The 26,604-nt window shown below is 44.5% G+C and overlaps 2 protein-coding genes and 1 long non-coding RNA gene across 3 annotated transcripts; 2 read left to right on the top strand and 1 right to left on the bottom strand.

The window, feature by feature from the left end:
- Window positions 1–356: 356 nt before the first annotated feature.
- On the bottom strand, window positions 357–11,254 carry RIMOC1 (RAB7A interacting MON1-CCZ1 complex subunit 1). The gene is made up of 7 exons (XM_083403126.1): window positions 10,142–11,254; window positions 9,311–9,905; window positions 7,647–7,753; window positions 5,844–5,990; window positions 4,313–4,444; window positions 3,473–3,587; window positions 357–2,418 (listed from the first exon to the last, which is right to left on the bottom strand). The coding sequence occupies exons 2-7, from the start codon at window positions 9,666–9,668 to the stop codon at window positions 2,132–2,134; spliced, it is 1,146 nt and encodes a 381-aa protein (XP_083259252.1). The 5' UTR covers window positions 9,669–9,905; window positions 10,142–11,254; the 3' UTR covers window positions 357–2,131.
- LOC310659640 lies at window positions 11,185–13,525 on the top strand. The gene is made up of 2 exons (XR_014502895.1): window positions 11,185–11,314; window positions 11,663–13,525. It is a non-coding gene; the product is annotated as an uncharacterized lncRNA (long non-coding RNA).
- A 2,003-nt stretch (window positions 13,526–15,528) lies between these two features.
- On the top strand, window positions 15,529–24,925 carry LOC310659489 (F-box only protein 4-like). The gene is made up of 7 exons (XM_083403127.1): window positions 15,529–16,258; window positions 16,634–16,869; window positions 17,862–18,082; window positions 19,676–19,745; window positions 20,217–20,386; window positions 20,631–20,809; window positions 21,671–24,925. The coding sequence occupies exons 1-7, from the start codon at window positions 16,082–16,084 to the stop codon at window positions 21,758–21,760; spliced, it is 1,143 nt and encodes a 380-aa protein (XP_083259253.1). The 5' UTR covers window positions 15,529–16,081; the 3' UTR covers window positions 21,761–24,925.
- Window positions 24,926–26,604: the final 1,679 nt, after the last annotated feature.

Consider the following 26,604-nt stretch of genomic DNA (forward strand, 5'->3'; position numbering starts at 1 on the left):
TTTCCCCCTTCCATTTTTTGCCTCCCCCCCATCAGCTCTGTTCCTCAGCCCCACCACCCTATGCAGCTCTCCATCTTAAAAAAGAACCAGCAGACTTGGCTTTGAACATTGTTTCAAAATGATACAGAAGTGGTATCTGACCTAATTATGACTACAAAAATTACAATTGAAAAAACAAACCTGGAAAGAGAGCTTACATCCTATTATTTTTGAATGGCTCAAAAAGGTCTTGTCTGTTGTGACAATGGCTATATTAACCCACTATAGGAGAATGCAAACTGACCCACTAAATTTATGGAGAGGAGTGTTCCTGGTATACTGGAGTAATACGGTAAGTACAATGACAATGTACAACCTTATGTTGTTTTCAATTTATTGAAATGTTATTAGTTGGGTTTTCTTTTGCAATGATACATTTTTATTTATACAAACTTAAAAAATAAATAAAAAGAAGCTTCCATTGCACACCAGCTTTTTTAAAAAGCCTAAATGTTGCAAGTGGAGGACAGTGATTTTCGAGGAGGAGCTGTCCGCCCTGCTGTCATCCCAAATTGTCCCTCCCATGCCAATTAGGCCCTTTAAAAACCTGGTGTAGGATGCAAGCATATATTTATTGTTAGCCCTGCCCTGCAGCATGCAACAGTTCCAAGGTGGGAATTAAACCATGCTAATGAATAAGCATTAAATGGGAAAGTTATTCTGTTCTCTTCCACCTAATCCACGTAGAAGAGGGAAGTATGAACAGGCAGCAAAATGCAAAAAGGGCTGTCAAAGCACAAAACATTGACAGAGCAGCCCAGCAAGGATTGAGCGCATTCAGTGGCCACATGGTGCTGAGTGGCTGGGAGAAGGAAATATTCTAGAAAGGGCAGACACCCAGAAACAGAGCACTTTACTGTTTTCACTTTTCTGCTGGGGAGCAGAAATTCAGCAACATCAAAGTTACTCCAGACGTGGTAGCAACCCTAGAACTCCTGCAAACATGGAAATGACATCTAATTTTTATTTTGCATCCTTGTGTGCTGCTTATCTCTGTGCATGAGGCTGATGCCAAACTGGGTTTCCTCCAAGGTCTTAGGTATCTTCAATGGGTAAAATAATAATTATTAATAACAGCAATAATAATATATAATGTAACTGCAGCTACTTGGTAATCATTTTTAGTTATTTCTACGCAATTTTGCATGTGTTTTATGTACCAAGCAAAGCTAAATTATATGGATTTTAACCAGAACATCTTTCTTTGGTGCTGCTAACACAGCAGTTTGACTTCACTCCCCGCCCCGGCGCACTCCATTGTCTCTAGACGGATGCCAACAACTTAGATTTACCTGAAGCTCTACCTGGAGACCTATACTCTGTCAGCAACTGGAGCAGCTTCAGAAGGATTACTGTAAAGTAACTTCTACAGCAGTTTCGTAAACTGTACAGAAATTAAGTCAAGATATGCTCTGAAATGTTGTGTATTTGTTTAAAGGCGCAAATGACACCTTCAGGTTTGCAAGGAGCTATACAAGGTTGCCCCGGTTTTGTTCTGGGAAAGCACACCATCCGCTTAAATCAGGGACAAGGAACTGCCAGTGTCTCTGCCGACCCCAGCCCACAGCACCTTTCTACCTGGCCTCGGGTGCCTCCACCTTGGCCCCAACCCCCTCCTCTGCAACTCCCCCCATCTCCTCTGCTGCAAGCCAGCCCCCTGCTTCCCAGTCCCTCCCTCATTCCACTCAGCAAAAGCGATGGCTGCTGGGAGAAGGAGAGTTGGGAAGCTCTAGTTGCCATTCTTTGTGGTCAGTCCTCCAAGCTCCCTGGTGTTTTCTTGACTCAATTCTCTCCCGCAAAAGTGGGAGCTGCTGCAAGGAGAATGAGTCAGGCAAGACACTGGGAATAGGTAGGGGAAGCCTCCTTGGCACCTAACCCAACAAACATTCCTGTCGCTTCAGAACTTCCAAGGCCAACCGTGGTTAAGTGAAGATTTGGGGGAAGTGGGGAAAGTAATTTGTGGGGAGATTAAAAAAAAGCAGTGCTCTAACCACCCATGTCATGTGGTCCCCAATGGATTATTTGCAAGGGAATGTATCCTCTAAAAGGAAAAATAATGTGTCCCCCCCATTTCTCAGTGGCCTTAAGTGAATTAGGCAGAAAACTGCTTAAAATAGTCCAGTATGAGCTTTGCGTTTTTGGTATCCCAGTCATGCAGTCTCAACGGTCCTTCGCACACAGTTATGTATTTCAGGAGCACTTTCTCTCCCGTCTCTCGATGGTCCAGAACTTCGCTCTGTGAGCTTCCGGGTTGCTCCCTGCTCGATCCTCCCTCTACGCTTCGACTTCGTTCCTTAACTTCTCTGCAGTACTTGAGTCCCCAGTAGCACATTTCTCCGCAGTACATCATAGCCAGCAGGTGGGTGTCGCTAAATATGCCTGCCAAAGGTAGGGGAGAGAAGCAGCTGAAGGCAAGCAGTGGTGCTGAATAGGTACAACTTCCATCTAATAGCTACATTTCACAAATGACAAGGCTGCAATTTGTGAGCGACAAACTTACAAGAGAAATCCCTAAAATTGCACCAAAGGTAATTATATATATATATAGAGAGAGAGAGAGAGAGATAGATACAGTGGTACCTCAGGTTACATATGCTTCAGGTTACATACGCTTCAGGTTACAGACTCCGCTAACCCAGAAATAGTGCTTCAGGTTAAGAACTTTGCTTCAGGATGAGAACAGAAATCGTGCTCCAGCGGCACGGCGGCAGCAGAAGGCCCCATTAGCTAAAGTGGTGCTTCAGGTTAAGGACAGTTTCAGGTTAAGAACGGACCTCCGGAACGAATTAAGTACTTAACCTGAGATACCACTGTATAACAAAAATCAGCATTTAGTTGAATTATTCTGTCCCTCTTCACAAGTTCTGTAGTGTGCAGCATAAAGTTCTCAAGATACTGGTCACAGGTGGCTTATTCCAATTGGGATACCAATGTAGTCCCTGTGGAAAGGTGAGCGTGCAAGTCAGTGGCCCATGCATGGAACAGTAAACCATGGTTTAGCATTGTGCCTGACCTGGGCTCAAGTGTGAGTGTAAGAGGTCCATTGACAAAAATCTCACAATTTACTCAAGGGTAATACTTTTTTAGACTGTGATAATAAAAACAAAAAAATTGAGCTTATTGTCACATCAGCTGTGTTCTTTTGCTTTCCTGTTAGGATCATTTAATGTAGAAGAGAAGGCAGCTAGTAATGTATGTCCTTTACTTGTTCCTATTTGGTTTCTCAATCAGTTGAGAATGCTTTCTTCCTACTTAACCAACCACCTCCTAAGGTAGGCAAAAAATAATCAAAATTATAGATGGGGCCTCTGGAGGGAAAGATAATGGGTGGCTTAAAATAGCTTATATCCAAGATTATCTTTGATTTGTGGTTCTTTTAAACAACCCCTCTAAAAGAAAAGTAGACCAAAAAAGCACCATATGGAATATTTACCTTCATGTATTAATCTAGCCGTGTCTGTGTCTTGAAACACAAAGTCCTCAATGGGGTGATCAGAACACCTGAATTCAAGCATCTTCACCAAGTACTGGATTCCTTCATTAAGAAACTGAAGGAGAAAATTTAAGCACTTCATTTTATGTATTTTAGTCTCAAACATCATTTCCTCATTCTGAAAGAATGTCCCCCCACCGCCCGCTTCTTCTAGTCACAAAGCTGAAAAAACAGTACTAAATATGACAAACAGGACTGAGTCATGGCATGAGAGCCGCCAGATGCAAAAGAACCGCTTAATTTACACAACTCCTAAAGAAGGCAAACACAAGCTGTTGGTTTAATACTGAGCCAGGCGATTGGACTTTACAGCTCAGTATTATCTACACTGATTGGCAAGAGCTGTCTGGTGTCTCAGGGCTGGGCAAGACTCCTGTCAATGGCAAAGATTGAACCTGAACCTTCTGAATGCAAAATACAGGGTCTACCGCTGTGGTACAGTTCTTTACCTACTGTCAGGTAACCTTTCAAACCTCTCTTGTATACTAAGGAAATGAGACAAACATTAAATGGTAAATTAAATCTGGATGAAGATTGGCAGGATCTATGCAATCCTAAACATGCTGGGCTTTATTTACCAAGTTTGCATGACGTCAACCAACAGAGCAATTCTAACCCTGGCTGGGCAGCAACAAAGCATGATGGAGTGTTGTAGCCACAGCTGTATCCGCAGTCCTGCCGCTCTACTGGGCAGGACTCAAGGCAAAACCCTGCTCTCTCCACCCCTGTCTCAAAGCAGACGGGTGCCAACAACAACTTTTTAAGCAGAAAGGGATTTACCTTTTTGAACAAATCGGTCTTATTCATCAACCTCTCCTTCCTTCCTTTCACTGTGTGGCAAAACATGTAGAGTAAGGCTCCTCTCCTCCAGTAAAGACATTCCAGCAGTTCTACACCAAGCACTGTGAGTGGCTGGAAATGAATAAATAAATCAGATATCCACGCTGATTAAGATGCCTAAACCTTGAATAAAAAGGGCAAACATAGCATATTTGGAAATGAGTTGGTGGAATGAGTTTGAGGTTTTTTTAAAAATAGTGTTTCATATCTTTTAATATGAACGTCTCCCAATGGCATGAAACAAATCAGATTTGTATGCAGCATCCACACTCTCAGGGATTCAGATTCACAAGACACAGGAAACCCAACTGTTTGTAGAACTACATATACTGAACAGAGCTGACTGGGTGCACAACTAAAACTCTGCCACATGCAAAGCCTGTCTCAATTTATTTCCCCCCTGGGCTTCCCTCATTGCATTATCTCCATTATATTCAAACACCTCAGGTTACAAACATTTTGGGTTACAGACTCCGCTTTTACTGTGGTGAAATAAAACAAAACAAGCAGGCAGGGTCCTATCAGAATGGGTGCAATCCAATGTGTCCTTGAGCAAATCTTACTACAGTGAAACTTGCTTCTGCATGAAACATGCATAGGATTTGTGTCACACTGTCTTCCAGTAATCTAGCTAATGAGTAGAAATGCACTGAGTTAAAATTATAAGCAACAGGTGCTTATTTTAAATACCGTATTTTTCGTTCTATAAGATGCACCAGACCACAAGACGCACCTAGTTTTTGGAGGAGGAAAACAAGAAAAAAAATATTCTGAATCTCAGAAGCCGGAACAGCAAGAGGGATCACTGCACAGTGAAAGCAGCAATCCCTCTTGCTGTTCTGGCTTCTGGGATAGCTGTGCAGCCTGCATTTGCTCCATAAGACGCACACACATTTCCCCTTACTTTTTAGGAGGGAAAAAGTGAGTCTTATAGAGCAAAAAATACGGTATATAATTTCATTTTCTTTTATTAAAATTCAGTCTTAAGGCAAATCAATGGGTGGTATTTAACTAAGTTTTACTCAGAGTAGAGCCACTGAAATTCATGAACATAACTAGGTGAGTTTCATTAATTTTAGCAGGAAATGACTCGGAATAAAACTTAGCTAAATAGCACCTAAAAACTTTAAATTAGGTTATGTTGCCTTTATTTAGATGCAAGCCACTGTATTGCATTCTCCTCTCGCATCTTAAGGAACCCACCACCAACACAAAAATTCCGGCTTTAGGCCTGACAAAAGTGAATTTCCCTAAACAAAGTTAGCACAGTTCAACACAACCATCAGGTGTCAAGCCAGTACTTATCACTGATAATACCACTGAATGTTATAGGCTGAAAAATTCAAAACAAAGAAAATGGGAATACAATCTGAGCAGAGACACTGAAGGTAAGAGGGCTTAGAGGTTGTTTTTGTGTGTTACATGAATTTAAAGAAATATAAATGAATGAGACTTAACACTTAGTACTCACTTCTTGAGATGTACCGCTTTCATCGATCAAGATCTCTGGCTCTGAAAGTGCGTTGATTAGCTCCTCAACTTTCTGCAAAGAGGACTCCTCTGGAAAGTCTTCATCGACAAGCTGGTTCTCCTCAAAATAGGTGATATCCAGGACGGCCTTTAAAAAGGTGGAAGAATATCAGCACCACAATCTGCAACCTGTTCCATCCTCCCTAGTTGACCGTTCACCTTGTCCAAGTAAGCCCTGAGCAGTGCTAAGTTATTAGTAGGTCACGAAGAGTCGGACACGACTAAACGACTAAACAAAGTACTATGTTAAGGCAACTTTCTAAGAAGGGGATTGAAAGCAAGTTCCTTCTACATTTCCCCCTCTCCCCTGACCAGGCTGCAAGGATTTCTAAACCATAAGTTTACAAACCACAGTGCAAAGGATGGATTTGCTAATGCCAGCATTGGGCTGGATTCAACCTGTACAAGTATTTTCATTGCTGTATCCTGGAATCCCTTTCCCAAAATCAGGATAGCGTGTTAGAATATACAAACGGGGGGGGGGGGGGGGACATGCATCACTGATCATTGCAAGACCACATTTACCTTCAACACTTCCAGGTCACCAATACCTTCTCTGTAACCTCAGAATTTGAAAATTAAGCATCCTGTAGTGGATACCAGCATAATAGGTCTGCTATTCTCTGCCTTGACAAATATACTGATGCAATGAATCGGCTCAGCACCTCAGTTTTAAGGCTGTTCTGGAAGGGGTCAACTTCAGTGGTATAAGACATGTTTTACAAGCAGAAGGTCCCAGCTTCAATCTTTGACATACTTCCAGTAAAAAATGGGATTAGGTTCTAGGTGATAAGAAAGACCTTGTAATGTTGCTGTCAATTGGAGTGGGCAAAGCTTGACTTTATCAATAAAAGCCTGATAAGGCAGTTTCCTATGTGCCTGCTCTACGCTGGCAAGAATTTGTGCTAGCAAGTATTGCTGTGTTTATCAACCACTGTCTTAAGTCATCTCACTTATATCTGGGGCAAGCAGTCTGAGCAAATCTAAGAACAGTGAAGGTCAGAAGTTATCATGTTATGGTTATATAACCGTATCCAGTGCTTTTTTCTTTAAAAAAAATGTTTAGGGGTACTCTCTTTTTGACTTAAGAAAATTACCGTTTTATAGTTCAAATCGGGGGAAATAAATACAGTAAATGGACAAAAGTACAAAGATTCACAAAATGTTTAGGGATATGCGCCCCCCTGCGCCCCCCGAAAGAAGCACTGACCGTATCAGGCCCTCTTAATTTCTTTAAAATAAAATTAAAAAATTAAACAGTAACAGTAACTAGAATATATAACTGCTCTACAGTTTAAGCCACAGAAAGATCAAGGCAGAAAACTGCATTTAAGCAAATTTAATAAGTCATTGGAATCACAAACGTAAGCTCATCTTAATCACCATTAAGCTAGTTTTTTTTATTTGTGTCACTGAAATTTTACAACAGCACCTCAGTTTTTACATACAAAATAGGGTAAATAAATAAAAGTAATATTTATACCACACCCATAAACTAGTTCATGCACTGCCCTGTCTGTTCCTTTAAACATACAACTCTAAGATGTATTCACAGTGCTATTAATTTTAACCCCATTCCAGTTTAACCACAAACAAAGCATTTATTTCATAACGACTCTTTCACTGGGAAATTCTCTTATTCGCCAGTACAAACCATATTATAGTTCACATACTATGAATCCTATTGTCCAAGCGTGCTTAAAATTGCAGCCTAAAAAGCTGAAAATTCATCACTGCACAGTACCTGCGTATAAAGCTGCAAGAGTTTGGAAAGAGTGCCATTTTCTCCAGGCTGGTTACAAAGGTCCGTCAAGTTTTCCAGTGTAGCAGAAGCTTGCATTAAGAAGGGATCTGTTGATGAAAAGAGACAAAGACCTCATCAAAACACAATCCATATAAGACAGTACAGTGGTGCCCCGCAAGACGAATGCCTCGCAAGACGAATGCCTCGCAAGACAAAAGAGTTTTCCATTTTCTGAGGTGCTTCGCAAGACGGATTTCCCTATGGGCTTGCTTCGCAAGACGAAACGTCTTGCGCCTTTTTTTTTTAAAACCGCCAATGCATTCCTATGGGAAACCGTCAATACGCATTGGTGCTTCGCAAGACGAAAAAACTCGTAGAACGAAAAAACCCGCAGAACGAATTAATTTCGTCTTGCGGGGCACCACTGTATTTCCCCCACAAACATCACTGAGATATTACAGTATTCAGAACCTGTAAAACATTAGCGGCTCATGCAAAAGCTTCTGCATGACCCAATCCTGCACCACAGGCATGCAAAAGTTTCCATGTGACCCAGAGTCCCCAATGTGGGGTTCGAAGCAAAAGTCTCATACTGAGCTACAAAGGTGCCACAAAAAAACATGCCTGACTAGTACAACAACCCATTAGATTTTTTAACCCTTTCTGGATCCATGACCCCCAAGAAATTAAAGGGGCTCAAGTGTGATACAGAACCCCACCCAACAAAACCCTCACAACATAAATAAAGAGAAACCCTTTACAAATCCAGGAGAAGGGCAGCTGCTCTCAGCAGCAGGGCACCTCCTTTGCATGCCAAGGCCTCAGGTTCATCCAGGTAGGGCTGGCAAGGGGCCTTCGACTGAATCCATAGGAGAGCCGCTGCCAGCCAGTGCTGGCAACAACAAACCATATGCGCCCATGGTGTGGATCAGGCAGTTAGCTACGTCCTTAGGTTTGCGATCCTATGCAGACCTAGACCTCTAAGCTGGGGAGAAGGCCTTGCTTCTGGTTACACTTCCATGGGCATATACAGGGCCGGATTTAGGTTTGATGAGGCTGTAAGCTACTGAAGGTAGCGGGGCCCTTTGTATGTCCAGCTGTCCTTTGTCAACAACAAATTGTCGCTGTTTTTTGTGTTGAATATATACTATATGGTAATTTATGGCTCTAATAGGTATCTAAAGCCATTTGCACATGTTGCCATGCAGCCAATTCATGCAGAATGTAGGCACCCTATATATAGAAATGAGCAAATCAGTGATATTTTAGGAAGCAGACAAGGCCCATTACTTATATCATAGGAGCCTACACAACACAAAACACTGTTGCTGTATGTAGGTTTTATTTCATTTGTGTGTTTTTTCTCATATTTTGGAAATCTACATCCTGTTTTTTTCCCTTTTTTTGCAGGCCCCCAAGAGAGTGGGGCCCTAAGCTATAGCTTGTTTAGCTTATACGTAAATGCTGCACTGGGCACATACCCTACAAATGCCGCCGCCGGTGAAAAATACCCAAGAAATGGGAGGTTTTTAATTAAGAAAAATACAAACCCTAAAACCAAGGACCGCCCAATTAAACTAAAAGGGAGGGTGGGAGGTTCAATGCAAGCAGGAAGCGCTTCTTCCCCGCAGCGGGTTTCGCAGTTTTAACCACCTCGCTCTTACCGTCGGAGGCTTCTTCGCTTTGGCTCGAGCGCTGCAGCCTTCCTTTGAGCGCCGCAAGCCGCAGCCGCAGCTCGGCAGCGAAACCGGCCCCGGCCATCTGGAACGCGCGCAGCTCGCCTCCCAGGTCCGGGCTGGCAGCTGCTACGCAGACCACGCCTCTTTCTTTCTTTTCCTCGTCACGTGATATGCTCCAGCCCAAAGGAGGGGAGGGGGGAGGAGGAGGATCGCGCCGCGGAGGCTTTGTAGCCACGAGAGATAGGAAAAGTATAGAGGGGGCAACTTGCCTGGATTCCTGGGTTTTTAAACCCCTGAGGCCACTTCCGGGTTTTGCGACACGCACGCGCACACCCCCAGCCATCGATACCGCAGATCTTGGTCCGGATTTAATTCACAGTGGAGCATTTGTCTCTTTTTCTTTACAAGATCGGTTTGAAAGGCGAGCTGACTGTAGGTCTAAAGGACTATACCGCCTTTTGGGGCGCGGGGGGGGGGGGCAGTTGTTGTAAAGTCAGCAGCTCATTTGCACCCATCAGCTCTGGGGCCAGGGCAGGGTCCTGTTTGTTTTTTGAGCTTTGAGTTTGGAAGTAAGAAAAGCCTTTGGTTAGGTCCCAGCCTGACCCCCTCCTCTGGCAACCTGCACAGAATTTTGCTCAACGGTTGCCATTAATTTGACTTTAATTAATTTTTATAATGGAATGTTTTTAGAATGTTTGATTATTTGATTGTTTGATTATTTAATTGTTGTTAGCCGCCCTGAGCCCGGCTTCGGCTGGGGAGGGCGGGATATAAATAAAATTTTTTATTATTATTATTATTATTATTATTAAAAACAAACAAACTTGAACGCTCTTTCAAAATGGGGGAATGACGTTCACAGCCTAAATATATAAAACGAGCAGCACTTAATTCCCTCCCCCCTTCGGTTTCTTTAAGATGCTTGAGTTCAGGCAAATGTACTCACCACCCATCGAGGACTTCTTGTTACAGACACAGACAAGGCTAGATTAATTAATGATGAAGATAAATACTGTATTTCCTCCCCTCTTCTTTCAGAGGAGCTGTTTAGAAGAACCATAAACCAAAGCTATCTTGAATATAAACTAGCTTAAGCCACCCATTATCTCTGCCTCCAAAGGCCCAATCTATAATTTCGATTATATTTTTTTTGCCTACCTTATGCGGTGGTGGTTAAGTAGGAAGGAAGCATTCTCGACTGATTAAGAAACCGAATAGGAACATGTAAAGGACGTGTATTTCTACCTGTGTCTTACCATCTTCCAGATTAAATGACCATCACAGGAAAGCAGGGAATTGATAGGGCAATAATCATCAAAAGTAAAAACATAACCGTTAAAATTTCTAGGGGATTTTATTTGAATTTTGGAGCAGGGGGTGGGACCCATATTTTTATTACACCACGGCTTCTCGAACTTCCACGCGGCCGCAATTGCATCGCCCATCGTGCGGATTCTGCAATGCGAGCGCTAACCCAAGACTACGCGGCGCTTGGCCACGAATCTAGAGGCGGAGTCACGGGGGGAGGCGGGGCGCGCTCCGCCGTTGCGCAGTATGTCCCAAAGGAGCCGCCGTAGGGCAAGGGAAGAGCAGCCCCGCCCCGCCTGCCCGCCCTCGCGCCGCTTTGAATTGACTTTGAATTCAAAGCCGCGCACGGAACGCTGCCCCTCCCACCGCTCAGCAACCGTCACTTTCCTGTCGTTAGCGGGCGGGGTTTACTCTCGTCGCCCTTTCGGCCGCCCTCTGCCCCGCTCGCCACGTCCTGTCAGGGCGAGGGAATGGAGGCCCGGCGGGGCCTGTCCCAGGCCAGCCTCGGCGCTGACAAAGCTAGGGCGAGCGGGCAAGAGATGTCGCCGCCGCCACCACAGCAGCAGCCACCCCGCCGGCTCCCGCTGCCTCTGCTCTCCTCCTGCTCCGGGTGTCTGATCTGATCTGTGCCGGCGGCAGAACATTATATTTGCCGGAGGGGACATTCGCGCCGGCTGCACGGTGACTGGCGTCCCCATAAACTGCAAGGCTGCCGACGGAGGAGATGGGAGGCCCACGGCATTGCCAGCTTTGTCGTCGCCCTGGGTTACAATTCCCTAAAGAAAACCACTGCCTTCATTCGGGTTTCGAGGCCTATATCCTGGAAACCAGATGGCTAACTCTCCACGATGACCTGACCTGCCTTTTGCGGGACCCCCTCCTTCTTTTCCCTGTTCAGGGAAGTTTTTAATGTGTGACATTTTAATGTATTTTTAATCTTTGTTAGAAGCCGCCCAGAGTGACTGGGGAAACCCAGCCAGATGGGCGGGGTACAAATAATAAATTATTATTATTATTATTATTTGCTAGGATCCCTCTTAGTCCCAGAATAAAACAGCTGAGAAAGAAGAAGAAATGGCGCCACCCCAAGCTGCAGCAGCGATGCCCTGCGTGCCCAAGGCTTGTGAGAGTTCGTTGCCAACAACAGCCATACAAAACCAAACCAAACAACTGGATGCTTTGCCGAATTCTAAAAATCTGCCTGGACACCATTTTTAACACTGAAAAAGAGGATGTGACCTTGGGGGCCAGTCACTGTCTCTCAGCCTTACCTACCTCACAGGGCTGTTGTGGGGATACGATGGGGGAGAGGAGAAATAGATTTGCTGTCTTAACTCTTTGGAAGAAGAGATGAAGATAAATGGGGTGGATGGGTAGGTAGGTGGGTAGGAAGACAGGTAGATTCCCCTCCCCTTTCAAATAACTCAGTGAAACTCTCAGGATACAGTCATGGCGGCTCATGGGACCCTCAGAATCAGCCAGCTCAGCAGCGTATTGTACTAAGTCCCAAAGTGCACTTGGAGCAGCCATGAACTCAGCTAGGTGGCAGTTGACGCCAAAGCCAACTGAAGGCATTCTGGAATTTCCCTGTCCATGCATGACCCCCATTGTGAGTTCACTAGCCCAGGGTTCTCCAGAACTCCCATTGGCTGATCTTCTGGAGTAGACAAAGATGCCCTGGGCCCGTAAGGCAGTGGCATAGAGAGCCCTAGTGGCTGACATCTGCCTGCCACCTCCCCCTCAGCTGGCCTCCAGCAGAAGGGTGCCTGGGAGGGACACAGCGGCTCAGGTGCCCTGCACTGGCTGCAAAAGCAGGGGGGGGCAGCACCCGAGCCACTATATCCCTACCAGGCACCCTCCACCTCACAACAGGGCAGGGTGCCTTGATGCACCCCCCCCCCAAGGAAAAACAGCCCAGAGCAATGGCCCCCTTGCCCCCCCCCCATGCTAGGCCCCTGGGTAGGCAGGAAGACAAGTAGGTTCTTCTCACCTTCTCAAGAATTTCATTCTTTTGCCTTCCAGCCCCTGGCTGCACTAGTCCTTCATTTCATGCAGGTAATGAAGGGCAAAAAACCCCCCAAAAGGCAAGTGGCACAGATGCTACTTAGCACAGTCATTATGATGGAGAAAGGTGCCACCCTGATGCCTTCCTCAGAGACACTGCGTGGTTCACAGGCCTCAGGATTGTGTGCTGCCTGAGCTGTGTCCCTCCCATGTTGCCTGCAAAGAAGCGTGGGGCTTGCGCCCAAGTTGCTGCATCCCTCCCAGGCACCCTCCACCCGGAGGGCAGCTGAGGGGGAGGCGGCAGGTGGATGCCAGCCTCGCACTGCTTTTTCAGGCAGCGCAGGACCTGCAGGGCACCCAAGCCACCACGTTACTGGAGAGCCAGCCACAGCTAACCTCAGTGACACTCTGGATGGGGCATGCTGGCGAGTCTGGGAATATCCCCCCACCCAGTTTAGGATATTACACAATTCTTCAGCAGAGTTTCTTTTCTTTTAGCAATTTGTTCAATACAAGTACTGTATATGTCAAACAAAGCTTTAATAATAAAGAAAATTGTAAACATACTGTTTAAGAGAAACTAAAACAGCATCATGAGGCAAGAATGATAGTTGGCCTGTCCATTTGAACTTAACCGAACACCCGAAAGGAGGGGCTGATTCCAGAGCACAACACGTAAGCCCTGCCCACTTGATGCCAGACATCCTAATAAATGTCACAAATGTTACAATCTCCTCCTCACTGTGCCTAATTTGAATTAATAAAATTTAATTTAGCACAAAACTTCTCAAAATTTTCTTTCATTTCAACAAAGGCTTTGCTAAAATATCAACTATCATTTCCATTGTTTGACGATACTGCATTTCAATAAACCCATTCTGGCTCAAATCTCTTATTGTATGACATATTAGGTCTATGTGCTTAGTACATGTATTTACCTTCTCTGACCGCACCAAATTCAGACAACCCTGATTGTCTTCCATAACCTTAATGAGCTTAGAATCTGGCATTCTGAGATCCTCTAAATTAAAAAATGGGTAGGCAAACTAAGGCCTGGGGATCGGATCCAGCCTGCGGACGGTCAGCATGTTTTTACATGAGTAGAATATGTCCTTTTATTTAAAATGCATCTCTGGGTTATTTGTGGGGCAAAAGAATTCATTCATTTTCCTCCCAAAAATATAGTCCGGCCCCCCACAGGCTCTGAAGGACAGTGGATCGGTCCCTGCTCTAAGCCATTGTGCTTCTTCACACGTTTCTGAAGCAGAAAAATACTCTGCTGTCATATGACTTCCACACAAACAAATGGGAACAAATGCACAGTAAAACAGTGTAACCTTTGCATAACCTTGGGCCAACAAATTTGGATGAATGCTCAATAAACAGCTCATCTAGAGGCGACCTTTGTTGCTTTTTCATTCTGCACTGGATTACTTATGCATGAATGTAGCACATGAAATGCAGACTATGTGAGGTGGCTTGAAAGTAACTGCCAAATAAGGTGTTCTGTATACCTGAATGGATACTCAAAGTTATCATAAGAAACTTAGATGAATGCTATCTTGTGGCACACGTGCAATTTTGATATAATGAACTGTTTCAGAAGTGAGTTTTAAGTAGCAGATCTTGCAGCAGGTTGAATAGCATCTGCTAATCAGAAAAAGCTCAACACAGAGATGCAACAAACGTGAATAAATGTAACCGGTTTCAATCAGAGTTGATTAAAATGTTGACATTTGCTGTACCAAAAGATTATATTACATTTTTTAAAGGATTCCACGTCCCACAATGTGCCTACAAAGCCATACTTTTTATTCCAGATTTACTACATGCATGATGTTAGTCCACAGTGTAATCCATTTCTTCTAAAAAGCACACAGGAAGTTGCCTTATAAGATGCTCAGGCTATTTGTCTACTTAGCCTACTACAATCTGCCCAGTGTTGTCTGCTTAGCCTTCCCCAATTTAGGTTCCTCCAGATGCTATGCACAGGGATGTGCTGTCTGAGGCTGATGGGAGTTGTAGTCCTAGGCTGGCCTTCACTTGGGTCCAAAAGAAGTTTCACTTTATAACCCCCTTTCAAAAGCCACGCTGTTGCTTTGCTTTTGGGATTAGAGGTAGACATGCTATTAATTTGAGCTGACCCCCTGACCCCATTTTACAACCAGTGCTAGTAGCATTCACATTGCAGAATGGGACATTCTGGTATATCTGCTCTTGCAAATTCAATGAATGAGAATGAATTTCAGCCAGTAAACACAAATCTGACAAACAAACTGATGCCACAATTTATTGACTAATAGTGTTTAAGGTGTTTTTTATTGAGGCTGAAGTTTTAAACGTATTACTAGAGAGCAAGGCCATTTGAACATACAGGGGACTTGCATCAAAGTAAACCTTAAGAGGCACATACCTTATGAGATGGTTGTTAAGTAGGAAGGAAGCATTCTCAACTGATTAAGAAACCATAGTAAAGGTAAAGGGACCCCTGACCGTTAGGTCCAGTCGTGGCCAACTCTGGGGTTGCGGCGCTCATCTCGCTTTATTGGCCGAGGGAGCTGGCGTACAGCTTCCAGGTCATGTGGCCAGCATGACTAAGCTGCTTATGGCGAACCAGAGCAGCGCATGGAAATGCTGTTTACCTTCCTGCCGGAGCGGTACCTATCTACTTGCACTTTCGAACTGCTAGGTTAGCAGGAGCTGGCACCGAGCAACGGGAGCTCACCCCATCGCGGGAATTCGAACAGCCAACCTTCTGATTGGCAAGTCCTAGGCTCTGTGGTTTAACCCACAGCGCCACCCGTGTCCCCCAAGAAACCACAGAGGAACAAGTAAAAGGACGCCTATGTCTAGCTGGATCTTATCAGCTATATGATCCTATATGAATCCTAACAGAAAAGCAAAGGAATATAGTTGATATGACAATAATCATTAAAAATTAGAAATATAATTAAAATTTCTAGAAGGTTTTATGTGTACTGTATTTTGGAGCGGGATGTGGGGACCATATTTTTATTGCATCACGACTTCTGGAACTTCCATGCGGCCGCGAATGCTTAATCAATCGCGGGGGTTTGGCTTTTGCGATGTTCGCGCTCTAACCCGGGACTAGAATCCGGAGCAGCAGCGCGCAGTTGCCAGTGCGACTGCGGGGGACGCGTCCCGAATGCCTCCCACGCCTCCGGAACAAACCGGAGGCGGAATCCCGGTGGGGCGCGCAGCTTCTTCTTCGCCAGACTTCCCCTTCTTACTTGCGCGCAAGCAGCTTCGCCTTTGCGCGGACGCCGCTTTCCTCCTCCTGAGACCCACCTCCTGGTGGGATCCGGGCTCAGACGCTAAGGGGCGCAGGATTCCAGCTACTGCAGTGCCGGGAATGCTGAATCGCAGCTAAGTAAGAAGCAACTAAGAAAGAGACGGGGAAGGTTGCCGGTGCGCCCCGGAGCGATGGCGCAGGCCGGCGGGGACTGGCACAGCTTGGAGACGCTCCTGCGAAGCAGCCTGCGCGTCCTGTGTGAGCAGCAGCCGGGGAGGCTCCCGGAGAGCGACGATTGCGCTGGGGAAGAGGAGGAGGAGGAGAAGAAGCAGACGACGACGATGCCCAGCGCCTTGGAGACCCTGCCGGTAAGCGCGCCGTCGCCCCCGAGCCCGCCTGGCTCATCCCAGCAAGGCGAACGGCCGCCGCTTCCAGCAGTGTTGCAGAAAGTTTTCCGATGGAACTTCCCGTTCGCTCGGCTTCCCATTGGTCCCTTCACGGCCCCGCCCCTTTGACGCCAGGCAGTTGCACTCTTTATTTTATTTTATTTTAATATATTGCTGTGCGTCACCCCCATTCCAGGGCTTCCAGGCACTTACCCAGGGTCCGTGTTTCCTTTTGGCAATGAGGCACAGTTGAAACTCTGGTGTCTTTATGACATATACCGGTATATATGATAGGGGATGTTGTTATGTTTTTATGCTTCCTAAATGATTCCTAAATATTTAAACTTTTTTTCCCAGATTGATGTGAAGTTATACATTATGTCCTTCCTCACACCCAAAGATCTGAGTAATTTGGGAAGCACCAATCGCTACTGGAGTATAACAGTCCAGGATCCCTTACTATGGCGTTATTTTCTCATCCGCGATCTTCCTTCCTGTCGTTCTATTGACTGGGAGTCAGTCCCTGATGCAAACATATTTAATAAATCCTTTTTTGAGTGTCATAATAGTGCCTCAAGTGCCTACATGGCTGCGTAAGTATCCTCTAAAATTCCATATAGGTAACGTACATCTTTATAGGCATATTAAGTTTTGTTCTGTATGTCTCCTAATCTTTTTAACCCAAAACATAACAGATTTAAAATAGCATAAATTGATGAACAGCTATAAACAGTCAGTAATACTAAAACCTGATTCTACAATTACTCCTCTTTCTGTAAACATTATACAACATGGGATATCAATAATACACTCGCCACTAATATATCATTAAATTTTATGCCACCCCAGATTTACCTTTGTGTGTTAGCAGATTGCCTTCGACAGTTAGTGTATGCCATCATAGAATCATATTACAGTGGTACCTCAGGTTACAGATGCATCAGGTTACAGACTCCGCTAACCCAGAAATAGTACCTCGGGTTAAGAACTTTGCTTCAGGATGAGAACAGAAATCGCGTGGCGGCAGTGGGAGGCCCCATTAGCTAAAGTGGTGCCTCAGGTTAAGAACAGTTTCAGGTTAAGAACAGACCTCCAGAATGAATTAAGTTCTTAACCCGAGGTACCACTGTACCTCCATTGTTTACAACACAGCTTTTGCTTAAGGGTTCTTTGTTGCTTCCCTCTTGACCATAGATGGCAATGTTTTGATGGCATAAGGATCCATGGTCAGAGAACTGAGTTTGCTATTAGCATATATTCAAAGTGTTGGTTTTAGGTAGTGCTTTTTCCCCGAGAAAAAATAGGTGCTGGTACTCACCATGAAGTTGTTAACAGTAAGTGTCACAGTAAGTTTGAGTACTTTCAAAGCTAACAAATGTGCACCTCACTCTTCCTTGGAAAGCTCTGAGCAGCTTCCTTTGGGCTTAACAGCGCTGAGCATGTTTTTTGTTATTTGTGGGACCTTTCAGCTCATGCTGAAAAACTTGTCTTGCTCCTTTTAAGGTAATCAGTTTTCATTATTATGGTGTGTGTGTGTGTTTTCTCTCTCTGTGTATACACACACACACATTCTATATACACACAGGTACAAAAAGTGTTGCTCCTGGCGTAAAAGATGTCCAAAACCCAGCCAACCCACTTCCGGATCTGTCACTTCCATGTTACAGTCGCTGATCACACAGACAGAGCCTCGCTTTGCAATGTTTGGGCCTGTGTTGGAAGAGCTGAATGACTCTTTGCTGTACAGAATGGCGGTGTGTCCGGAGATTTGGCCGCTGGCTGGTTTTCCTTCTGGACAATTGAATGGTAACATGATTTCTTTATCTTAAGCAAGCAAACAGAAAGGGCAATGGTGAACATTTGAATCCTCCTTATTCTGAGTGGGATGCTTTCTAACCCAGCTACAGAACTTAGTTTAACTGGAGGCAGAGTGGGGCCAGCCCTACCATTAGACAAAAAGAGAAGAAACAGCTTTTCAAAAATATATAGTACTTATCTAGTAGTACCATATTGTTTAGGAGGGACAATGGGTCAGTGGCATAGCAGAGGCTCTGTGTATTCCAATAATAATAGTAATAATAATAATAATAATAATAATAATAATAATAATTTATTATTTCTACCCTGCCCATCTGGCTAGGCTTCCCCAGCCACTCTGGGCGGCTTTCAACAAAACATTAAAAATAGAATAAAATTTCAAACATTAAAAACTTCCCTTCAGATGTCTTCTAAAAGTCAGATAGTTGTTTATTTCCTTGACATCTGGTGGCAGGGCATTCCACAGGGCGGGCGCCACTACCAAGAAGGCCCTGCAATCTCACTTCTCACAGTGAGGGAACTGCCAGAAGGCCCCGGCACTGGACCTCAGTGTCTGGGCTGAACAATGGGGGTGGAGACGTTCCTTCAGGTATACTGGGCTGACGTCGTTTAGGGCTTTAAAGGTCAGCACCAACACTTTGAATTGTGCTTGGAAATGTACTGGGAGCCAATGTAGATCTTTCAGGACTGGTGTTATATGGTCTCGGTGGCCACTCCCAGTCTAGCAGCAGCATTCTGGATTAGTTGCAGTTTCCGAGTCACCTTCAAAGGTAACCCCACGTAGAGCGCATTGCAGTAGTCCAAGCGGGAGATAACTAGAACATGCACCACTCTGGCGAGACAGTCTGCGGGCAGGTAGGGTCTCAGCCTGCGTACCAAATGGAGCTGCCAGACAGCTGCCCTGGACACAGAATTGACCTGCACCTCCATGGACAGCTGTGCGTCCCAGGCTGTGCACCTGCTCCTTCAGGGGCACAGTAGCCCCATTCAGGACCAGGGAGTCCCTCCCACCTGCCCGCCCCCTGTCCCCCCAAAACAGTATTTCTTTCTTGTCAGGATTCAACCTCAATCTGTTAGCTGCCATTTATAATCTTCTAAGAACTTAGAAGGATGTGGGACGCAGGTGGCGCTGTGGTCTAAACCACTGAGCCTAGGGCTTGCCGATCGGAAGGTCAGTGGTTCCAATCTCCGTGACGGGGTGAGCTCCTGTTGCTCAGTCCCAGCTCCTGCCAACCTAGCAGTTCGAAAGCATGTCAAAGTGCAAGTAGATAAATAGGTACCGCTCCGGCCGGAAGGTAAACAGTGTTTCTCTGCACTGCTCTGGTTTCGCCAGAAGTGGCTTAGTCATGCTGGCCACATGACCTGGAAAAACTGTCTGCAGACAAAACGTCAGCACCCTTGGCCAGTAAAGCGAGATGAGCGCCGCAACTCCAGAGTCGTTCGCAACTGGACTTAACTGTCAGGGGTCCTTTACCTTTTTAAGAACTTGTCAGTTTTAAACATTAACTTTTAAAGAACTTGTCAGTTTTAAACAGGCCTCAAATTCTTCACCTTTCTTTTCTTCTTTCTTTGTCTCAAAAGGGATAGAATTAGGAATCACATATCATTTGAATGGCCAGAAATTCAATATTACACTGTGTACAGAAACCATGTAAGTGTTATCTGAGGTGTTGTTTTTTGCTTGCTTGCTTCCCCACCCCTTCAAGTAACAGTATTCCAACAGTGATAAGATTGTCCCAAAATAAGAAAATTCTAGATCTCCATCATCACGCCGATGCATATGGGAATTTTCTGATAGTAATAGGATTGTCTGAAGAGGAGAGCCAGCCCGTTTCAAGAAGTGCTCATTCTGTGCACGTTTCTTCCAAGGAAACCTTTGGCCACAATCTGGGACATGGCCTCAGTTCACTCAGGAATCGGGGGACTTAGATTACTAGGAGCCAGAGTAGACCTGTGAATAGTTCATTTGCTTGAACTGCCTGGCCTAGATGTGTACAAAAGACCACACTGTTCTTTCTTAAGGCACTAGTCCTCAACACCTTTCAGTTCTGCATAGTTTCTCACTTCCTTACTGCACAGTATCTGGAAAAAACCCCAACTGGTTTCTCTCCTCTCTTTCCAGTGAGGAAAGTCTCAGAGCAAAGGAAGAGAACACCAGTCCCATCAACAAGGTGTTCTCTGCGGAGTCCGGTGTTGATGGGAAAATGCATTACAGTCTGAACAAACATTTAAAAAACGTGTGCAGACTAATGGATGGGTTCATCTATCTTGCATATGCTGACACTCATGAAAGTAAGGACTTTTGCGCCATATGGGTCAAAAAGGAATAATTATGTGGCTACACAACCCAGTAGGATCTAAGAATGGGGGATTGGTTGTATTTTCTATTGTTTGCTGTGTGCATGTGCTTTATACCAACAAAAACCTTTTAAAAATAAAATAAATGTAAGGGCTTCTGAATGATGCTAACATAGCTTTTAGCGTACAGCTGGCAGAGGGTGGCAAATCCTTTATCTCCCTCACTCTCTTTTTGCAGGACACAACCGTCAACTTGAATTTGACTGGCTGGCAGCAATGCTTGACCCAGTCCTTGGCCCTACAGATAGGCCTCTGCTTGTCCTGTCCTGCGTTTCCTGTGCTGGGATCGAAAGAATTCCTTGTGTTTACATGGCGCATCAACTGCAGCTGAACCTGCTTGGCTCGTGGCCGTGGATGGTAGCATCCCCCCCCCCTTTAATTTGTTTAAGTATCTGGTATCATGAAACTGATTGACAACAGGCTCTAGAAGCACCATTCCACATCGTGTAATTGAGGCTGCCATCTTATTCTCAGTTATATGGGAGTAATGCCTGTTAAACCAATGGGACTGCCTTCTGAGTATACGTGCATAGAATTTCACTGTAGGTTACAGAACTGGCCTATACCTTTGATGCCTTTTCCTTTTTTTAAGGGTTGGTCAAATTCATTGAGATTATGTCTATAGCAGCCTACAGGCCAGATTTGGCCCACAAGGCCATTTCCCCTACACCGGGCTCACCTGCCCTCACCTGACTCCATCAGGAACAGGTAGAGATGCAGCTACCAGCATGCAATTGGGAGCCGTAAGGTTCACTACTATTGCCAAGAGAAAGTGGGCTTCCAATGTTAAGTTGTGGGTGAACATATCAGACGACACAGCGATTCTTCAAACAGCTCTTGTTTATTCACAGGCCAGAACAGAACTGAACTGAAGGGTTCAGCCAGCCTGCTTATATAGAGCTCCACTAGAACACAACAGTAACCATTTTCTGTAACTATCCAATCACTGAATGTCACTTTCGATCCCTTATTTGCATATGTGGACCTGAGTGAAAACTATCTACAGAATCCCCCTGCTGGCCCAGGGTGAGAACCTCAGTACATAACATCCAACACTTGCTGAATCAGCAGTGTGAACCCGTTCACCCACAGGAAATTCACTCATAGAGGCAATGCCTGCAGAAAACAGGCCTTCATCTCTTTGCCAATCAAGCCGAAGCCTCAAGCACTTTTATTTTGTGAAAGATACTAACATTTGCTTATTCCTGCATTTCACAGGTTCAGGACACTGAAACTTCCACCTTGGATGGACTGGTAGATGGAATTCAGTGGCTACTGGAACAAATCAAATGTAAAAATGCCCAGTAACCAGGCTTGTTTACATTCATTCACATATACATTACTGCATGCCCACTTGTGGCAAAGGAGAATGTCACTATGTCCTTGGGTATGAATGGGTGGATAAATTTCTCCCTGGCACACATGTGTCTGCAGTTTCTCCCACTGATGTTTGTGTACTCTGATAAGTTACCACTTGGTAAATGAATACTCAGACCTAATACTCAGGCATAAGAGTCGCCCACTACAAAAACTCTATCGAATTGGGATTCAACTTCACTTTACTGGCCCCCATACAGTCCACCATAGCTTCCAGGTCCAACACCTTCGCAGGCGGAAAAGCACACCCAGGTCAGATGGAATGGGAAAATAGAGCCGTGTGTCATCAACATACTGATAATATACTGACAATATTTTTTATAACAGGCGGCCCTGTTTAGGGAAGTTTTTAATGTCTGACGCTGTATTGATTTTAATATTCGGTTGGAACCCAGCCAGATGGGCGGGGTATAAATAAATTATTATTATTACTACTACTACTACTACTATACTATGCTGTTTCAAAATTCATAAACAGAAGACATAGAATATGTGCATGGAGTCACAAATGAATAAGAATCAAATTAATATTCCATGAACAGGAATGGTAGGAGTAGTAAGTCACTGTCAAAGATTACAGGAATGGAGGCAGAATGCCTTTCCACAGTCAATATCCTACAAACGTGAGATGATGGGTGCTCCAAACATCGCAATAGAGTGCTCCGAGCACAGCAGCAGACAGTACAGTTCTTCCAGGATAATGAACTGTTTCAATTATAACAGCTAACAATACAGTGGTACCTCGGGTTACAGACGCTTCAGGTTACAGACTCCACTAACCCAGAAATAGTACCTCGGGTTAAGAATTTTGCTTCAGGATGAGAACAGAAATCGTGTGGCAGCGGCAGCAGGAGGCCCCATTAGCTAAAGTGGTACCTCAGGTTAAGAACAGCTTCAGGTCAAGAACGGACCTCCAGAGTGAATTAAGTTCTTAACCCAAGGTACCACTGTAATATTAAATGAAAACCAATACATTCAAATACAGTCCAGTGAAAGAAATGACAGGCCTGCATGTTAACCAACCATTAATAAATACATACCAAATTAATAGTCCCCAAAGGTACATCAGATGGCCATGGATCAGCTATCACTAAAAAGTGTAGTAAACTGATAATGAAACAGACTGAAGAGAGTCTTGATCACCTGCTTTCTCCAGGGGCACCTACAAGTCAGCTCCGAACTCTCCTGGCTGTGTCTAGTTGAGGTCTGTGTTTAGCCCTAGTCTTTATGACAAGCCCTCTAGATGTACCTCAATCCAACCAGCTTAATCATTCACATATAGCAGCTCCTTTGCCAGTCAAGCTCTTGATTGATGTCAGGAGAACAAGGCTGGGAACATATCTGTTGAAGGCTTTCGAACTGGCGAAAGGTTTTGTGACTGCAGTTATAGTACTGCAATGTGTTCAGCAAATCTAGAGTTTGTTGCAGAGGTTGCTGTATTGAGCAGGGCAGGACTGGATCAAGGCATTTTTCCGCCTGAAGCACTTTCCTGCCTTTTCCTGAGAATCCTTAAGGACAACATCACCATGCAGCTTATATATAGAGTGTAACACGTACAGTGTGTTACATGAACAGAGTAGAAATAATCCTCTGAATATTGTATTACAGTCCAGAAAATCCTGTTCTTGAAGGTTTTATCAGACATGAATTGGCATGTTGGTTGTCAGCTGCTAAGAGGATTCTGGTTATAACAGTGCTACTGTCTTAGCTTCAATCTCATCATCTTGTTATGTGCTCTTCATGTAGCGATTTCCCGTTAATAGTAAAGAAACCAGGGATGATTGGATATGGCTGTTGTCACAGATCACCTGTGACTAGCACTGCAAGAAGCAGAGTGCAGTGGTACCTTGGTTTAAGAACAGCTTAGTTTATGAGCAACTTGGATTGAGAACGCTACAAACTTGGAAGTAGGTGTTTTGGTTTGCGAACTTTGCCTTGGAAGAAGAACATGTTTCGCTTCCTGTTGGGTGTGTCCCATTTGTAAATTGAGTCCCCTGCTGCTATGGGAAAGCATGCCTTGGTTTAAGAACGCTTTGGTTTAAGAACGGACTTCCGGAACGAATTAAGTTCATAAACCAAGGTACCACTGTAGTTATATTTATATCCTGGCTGTCGTTGAAGGAGCATAAGGCTGTACACATAGTTTTCTCCCCTTTCCTTTATCTTCACAACAAACTTTGTGCTGAGAGATGGCGTCTGACCCATGATCACCCAATTAAGATCACAGCTAAATAGAGTTGGGAATGTGAATCTCCCGTAACCCAGCACTAACCAAATGAAAGGCAGTCCTGGACAATGCAATACAAAATATATGCAACATGGCAGAGACACATTCATACAACTGGGCACAAAAACATCTTCCATTGTTTTCAGAAAGTGCAGCTTGTAGGGTAGCATATATAATGAATTTAATTTGTTATTTCCCCCATTCTATTGACTTTTGTGCATATTCTTTGGTTGGAAGGCTGCGTCACAAAACTGGGATCAATAAGAATTTCAAAGGATAGCTGTGTTTCGGTTCAAAAAGTGCAGATTAGGTAGCTTCTTATTAAAAAAACAACACAAAATCAATTTGCTCCTCCTACTCTACTTGGAATCCCTTTAGAGCCATGATTCTCCATGGGTGACCTTGTGTAACTAATGATTTCTTTGCCTAAGCAACCGAATTGGGTGGTGGTAGTTCAAATAAAATGAATTGAACATACACTGCAATTCATCCTTGCAACATGGCAGGTAAAGAAAAGTAGGAATAAAAATAAAATGTGTGCTCCATCCGAGGAGATGAATTTGGGAAAGTTCTCATGACTATTCATTCCTTTAACACCATGTTTTCCTTGGATTGTTTCCAATACTGCTATGACCAAGTTAGTGTTCTAGTGGTTTTGATTAAGGTTTAAGAAAATTAAGACTAGTGTCTGTAATGATTAACTTCTAACAGGTTTAACTTAGTTCCTTCCATCACATTAACTCTGGCAAATTATCCCTGTTCAGCATAAGAAGTTCCAAACTCCAGCTACTGTTCCCTGCAAAATGTACGATGTTTAGTTTGTTTTTGCTGGCCAGTGTTACAATAAAACTCAAAATGGTAGTGGAAAATCCACGTCAAACATACTGTACATTCTGGAATGGCAAGGATGGGAGTATGCGTGTTCAGTACAGTATGCACTTAATTTTTTGAAGGCAAGTATGATATCTACATCTAATTTAATTTGCAGCTATATGTAGAAAAAGAAAACTAGAAAAATTGATTAATTTGATTTTTTAAAGTAAAAAAAGCAGGTCATCATATATATCCCAATTCTTTTTATAACATTATATATTCATTCTCCATCTCTTTAATTCCTATTTTTCTTCCAATGTATTGCATCACTTAATCTCCACTGCCAGCAAACATTAAGAACATAGATGGGTAGAGTGGGTATTTCCATGGATAATAAAAAATACTAGGAAGAAGTTCAAAAATGTTAGAATATGGGATCAAATTTAAAAACAATATCAGTCCACAAAAGCTGGTCAGACTGCTCAGCAGCACAGAATCAGATGTCTGAGTGGATAACTAACTATGCAGTCAACTATAAGGAAGATTTTAAATTGATAACCAGGTCCACTGTGTAACAGGCTCAAGGTTCTTATCCTACATTAGCTGGTTGTAATCACAGACTCATACGACTGGAAGGGACCCTGAAGATCATCCAGTCCAACCCCGTGCAATGCAGGAATATGCAGCTATCCCTTATGAGCATCAAAACCAGCAACCTTGGTGTTACCAGCACCACGCTCTAACCAAGTGAGCTATCCCCAGCTTAGGTAAGTCAATATTCATTTTCCCCGTGTTTCAGAGTTACAGTATCCATAGTGCCCACCTCCAATCAGCGGCGGAGCAAACTGATCGGGCGACTGGGGTTGCGCCCATGCCCTGCGCTCAGGGGCGGGGCCAGCCAGGGCAGGATGCTCTGTGGGGGCCTCCAAGGAGTCTGGCTGTCTCCTCCCACTCAGCCACCCTATAGCTGGGGGAGGCAGTGGGCGAATTTTGGGGCAGCAGGGAGCCATTGCGCTCCCAAGCCACCGCGTCACTCCCAGGAGAGACACATGGGTCGGGCGTGCTGCAGGCCCCGTGGTGATTGTAACTTAGAAATCAGCCCTGAGTGCTCACTGGAAGGACAGATCGTGAAGCTGAGGCTCCAATACTTTGGTCACCTCATGAGAAGAGAAGACTCCCTGGAAAAGACCCTGATGTTGGGAAAGATGGAGGGCACAAGGAGAAGGGGACGACAGAGGACGAGATGGTTGGACGGTGTTCTCGAGGTTACCAGCATGAGTTTGACCAAACTGCAGGAGGCGGTGGAGGACGGGGTGCCGGGCGTGCTCTGGTCCATGGGGTCACGAAGAGCTGGACATGACTAAACAACAACAACAACAATATGCATTGGCAGCTAAGAAGATCAGGAGAAAAGAACAAGATAAAATAATCAATTGCAAAGGTGATTCGGACATTTAACCTGGCACATTCTACCTGAGAACCCCTTGCTATTCTATCATATGCAACAAATAATTCTTAGGAGACGTGATCGTGGTTTATTGCATCTGCAGTACCTGATGTCTTTATGGTTATTTTTGCTTTTCTTTTTGTTCCCTTTGTGAATAATGCCATGGCCTTTGGCTAGTGCAATAAAGTTTATGATGATGATGAGTGCCGCCTGGCATTTTGTCACCCCCCTCGGTAGTGACACCTGGGGTGACCCCACCCCCACCGCACTCCCCTTCCTCTGCCCAAG

The sequence above is a fragment of the Podarcis tiliguerta genome (assembly GCF_965153285.1).
Source record: "Podarcis tiliguerta genome assembly, chromosome: 11".
NCBI classification, from domain to species: domain Eukaryota; kingdom Metazoa; phylum Chordata; class Lepidosauria; order Squamata; family Lacertidae; genus Podarcis; species Podarcis tiliguerta.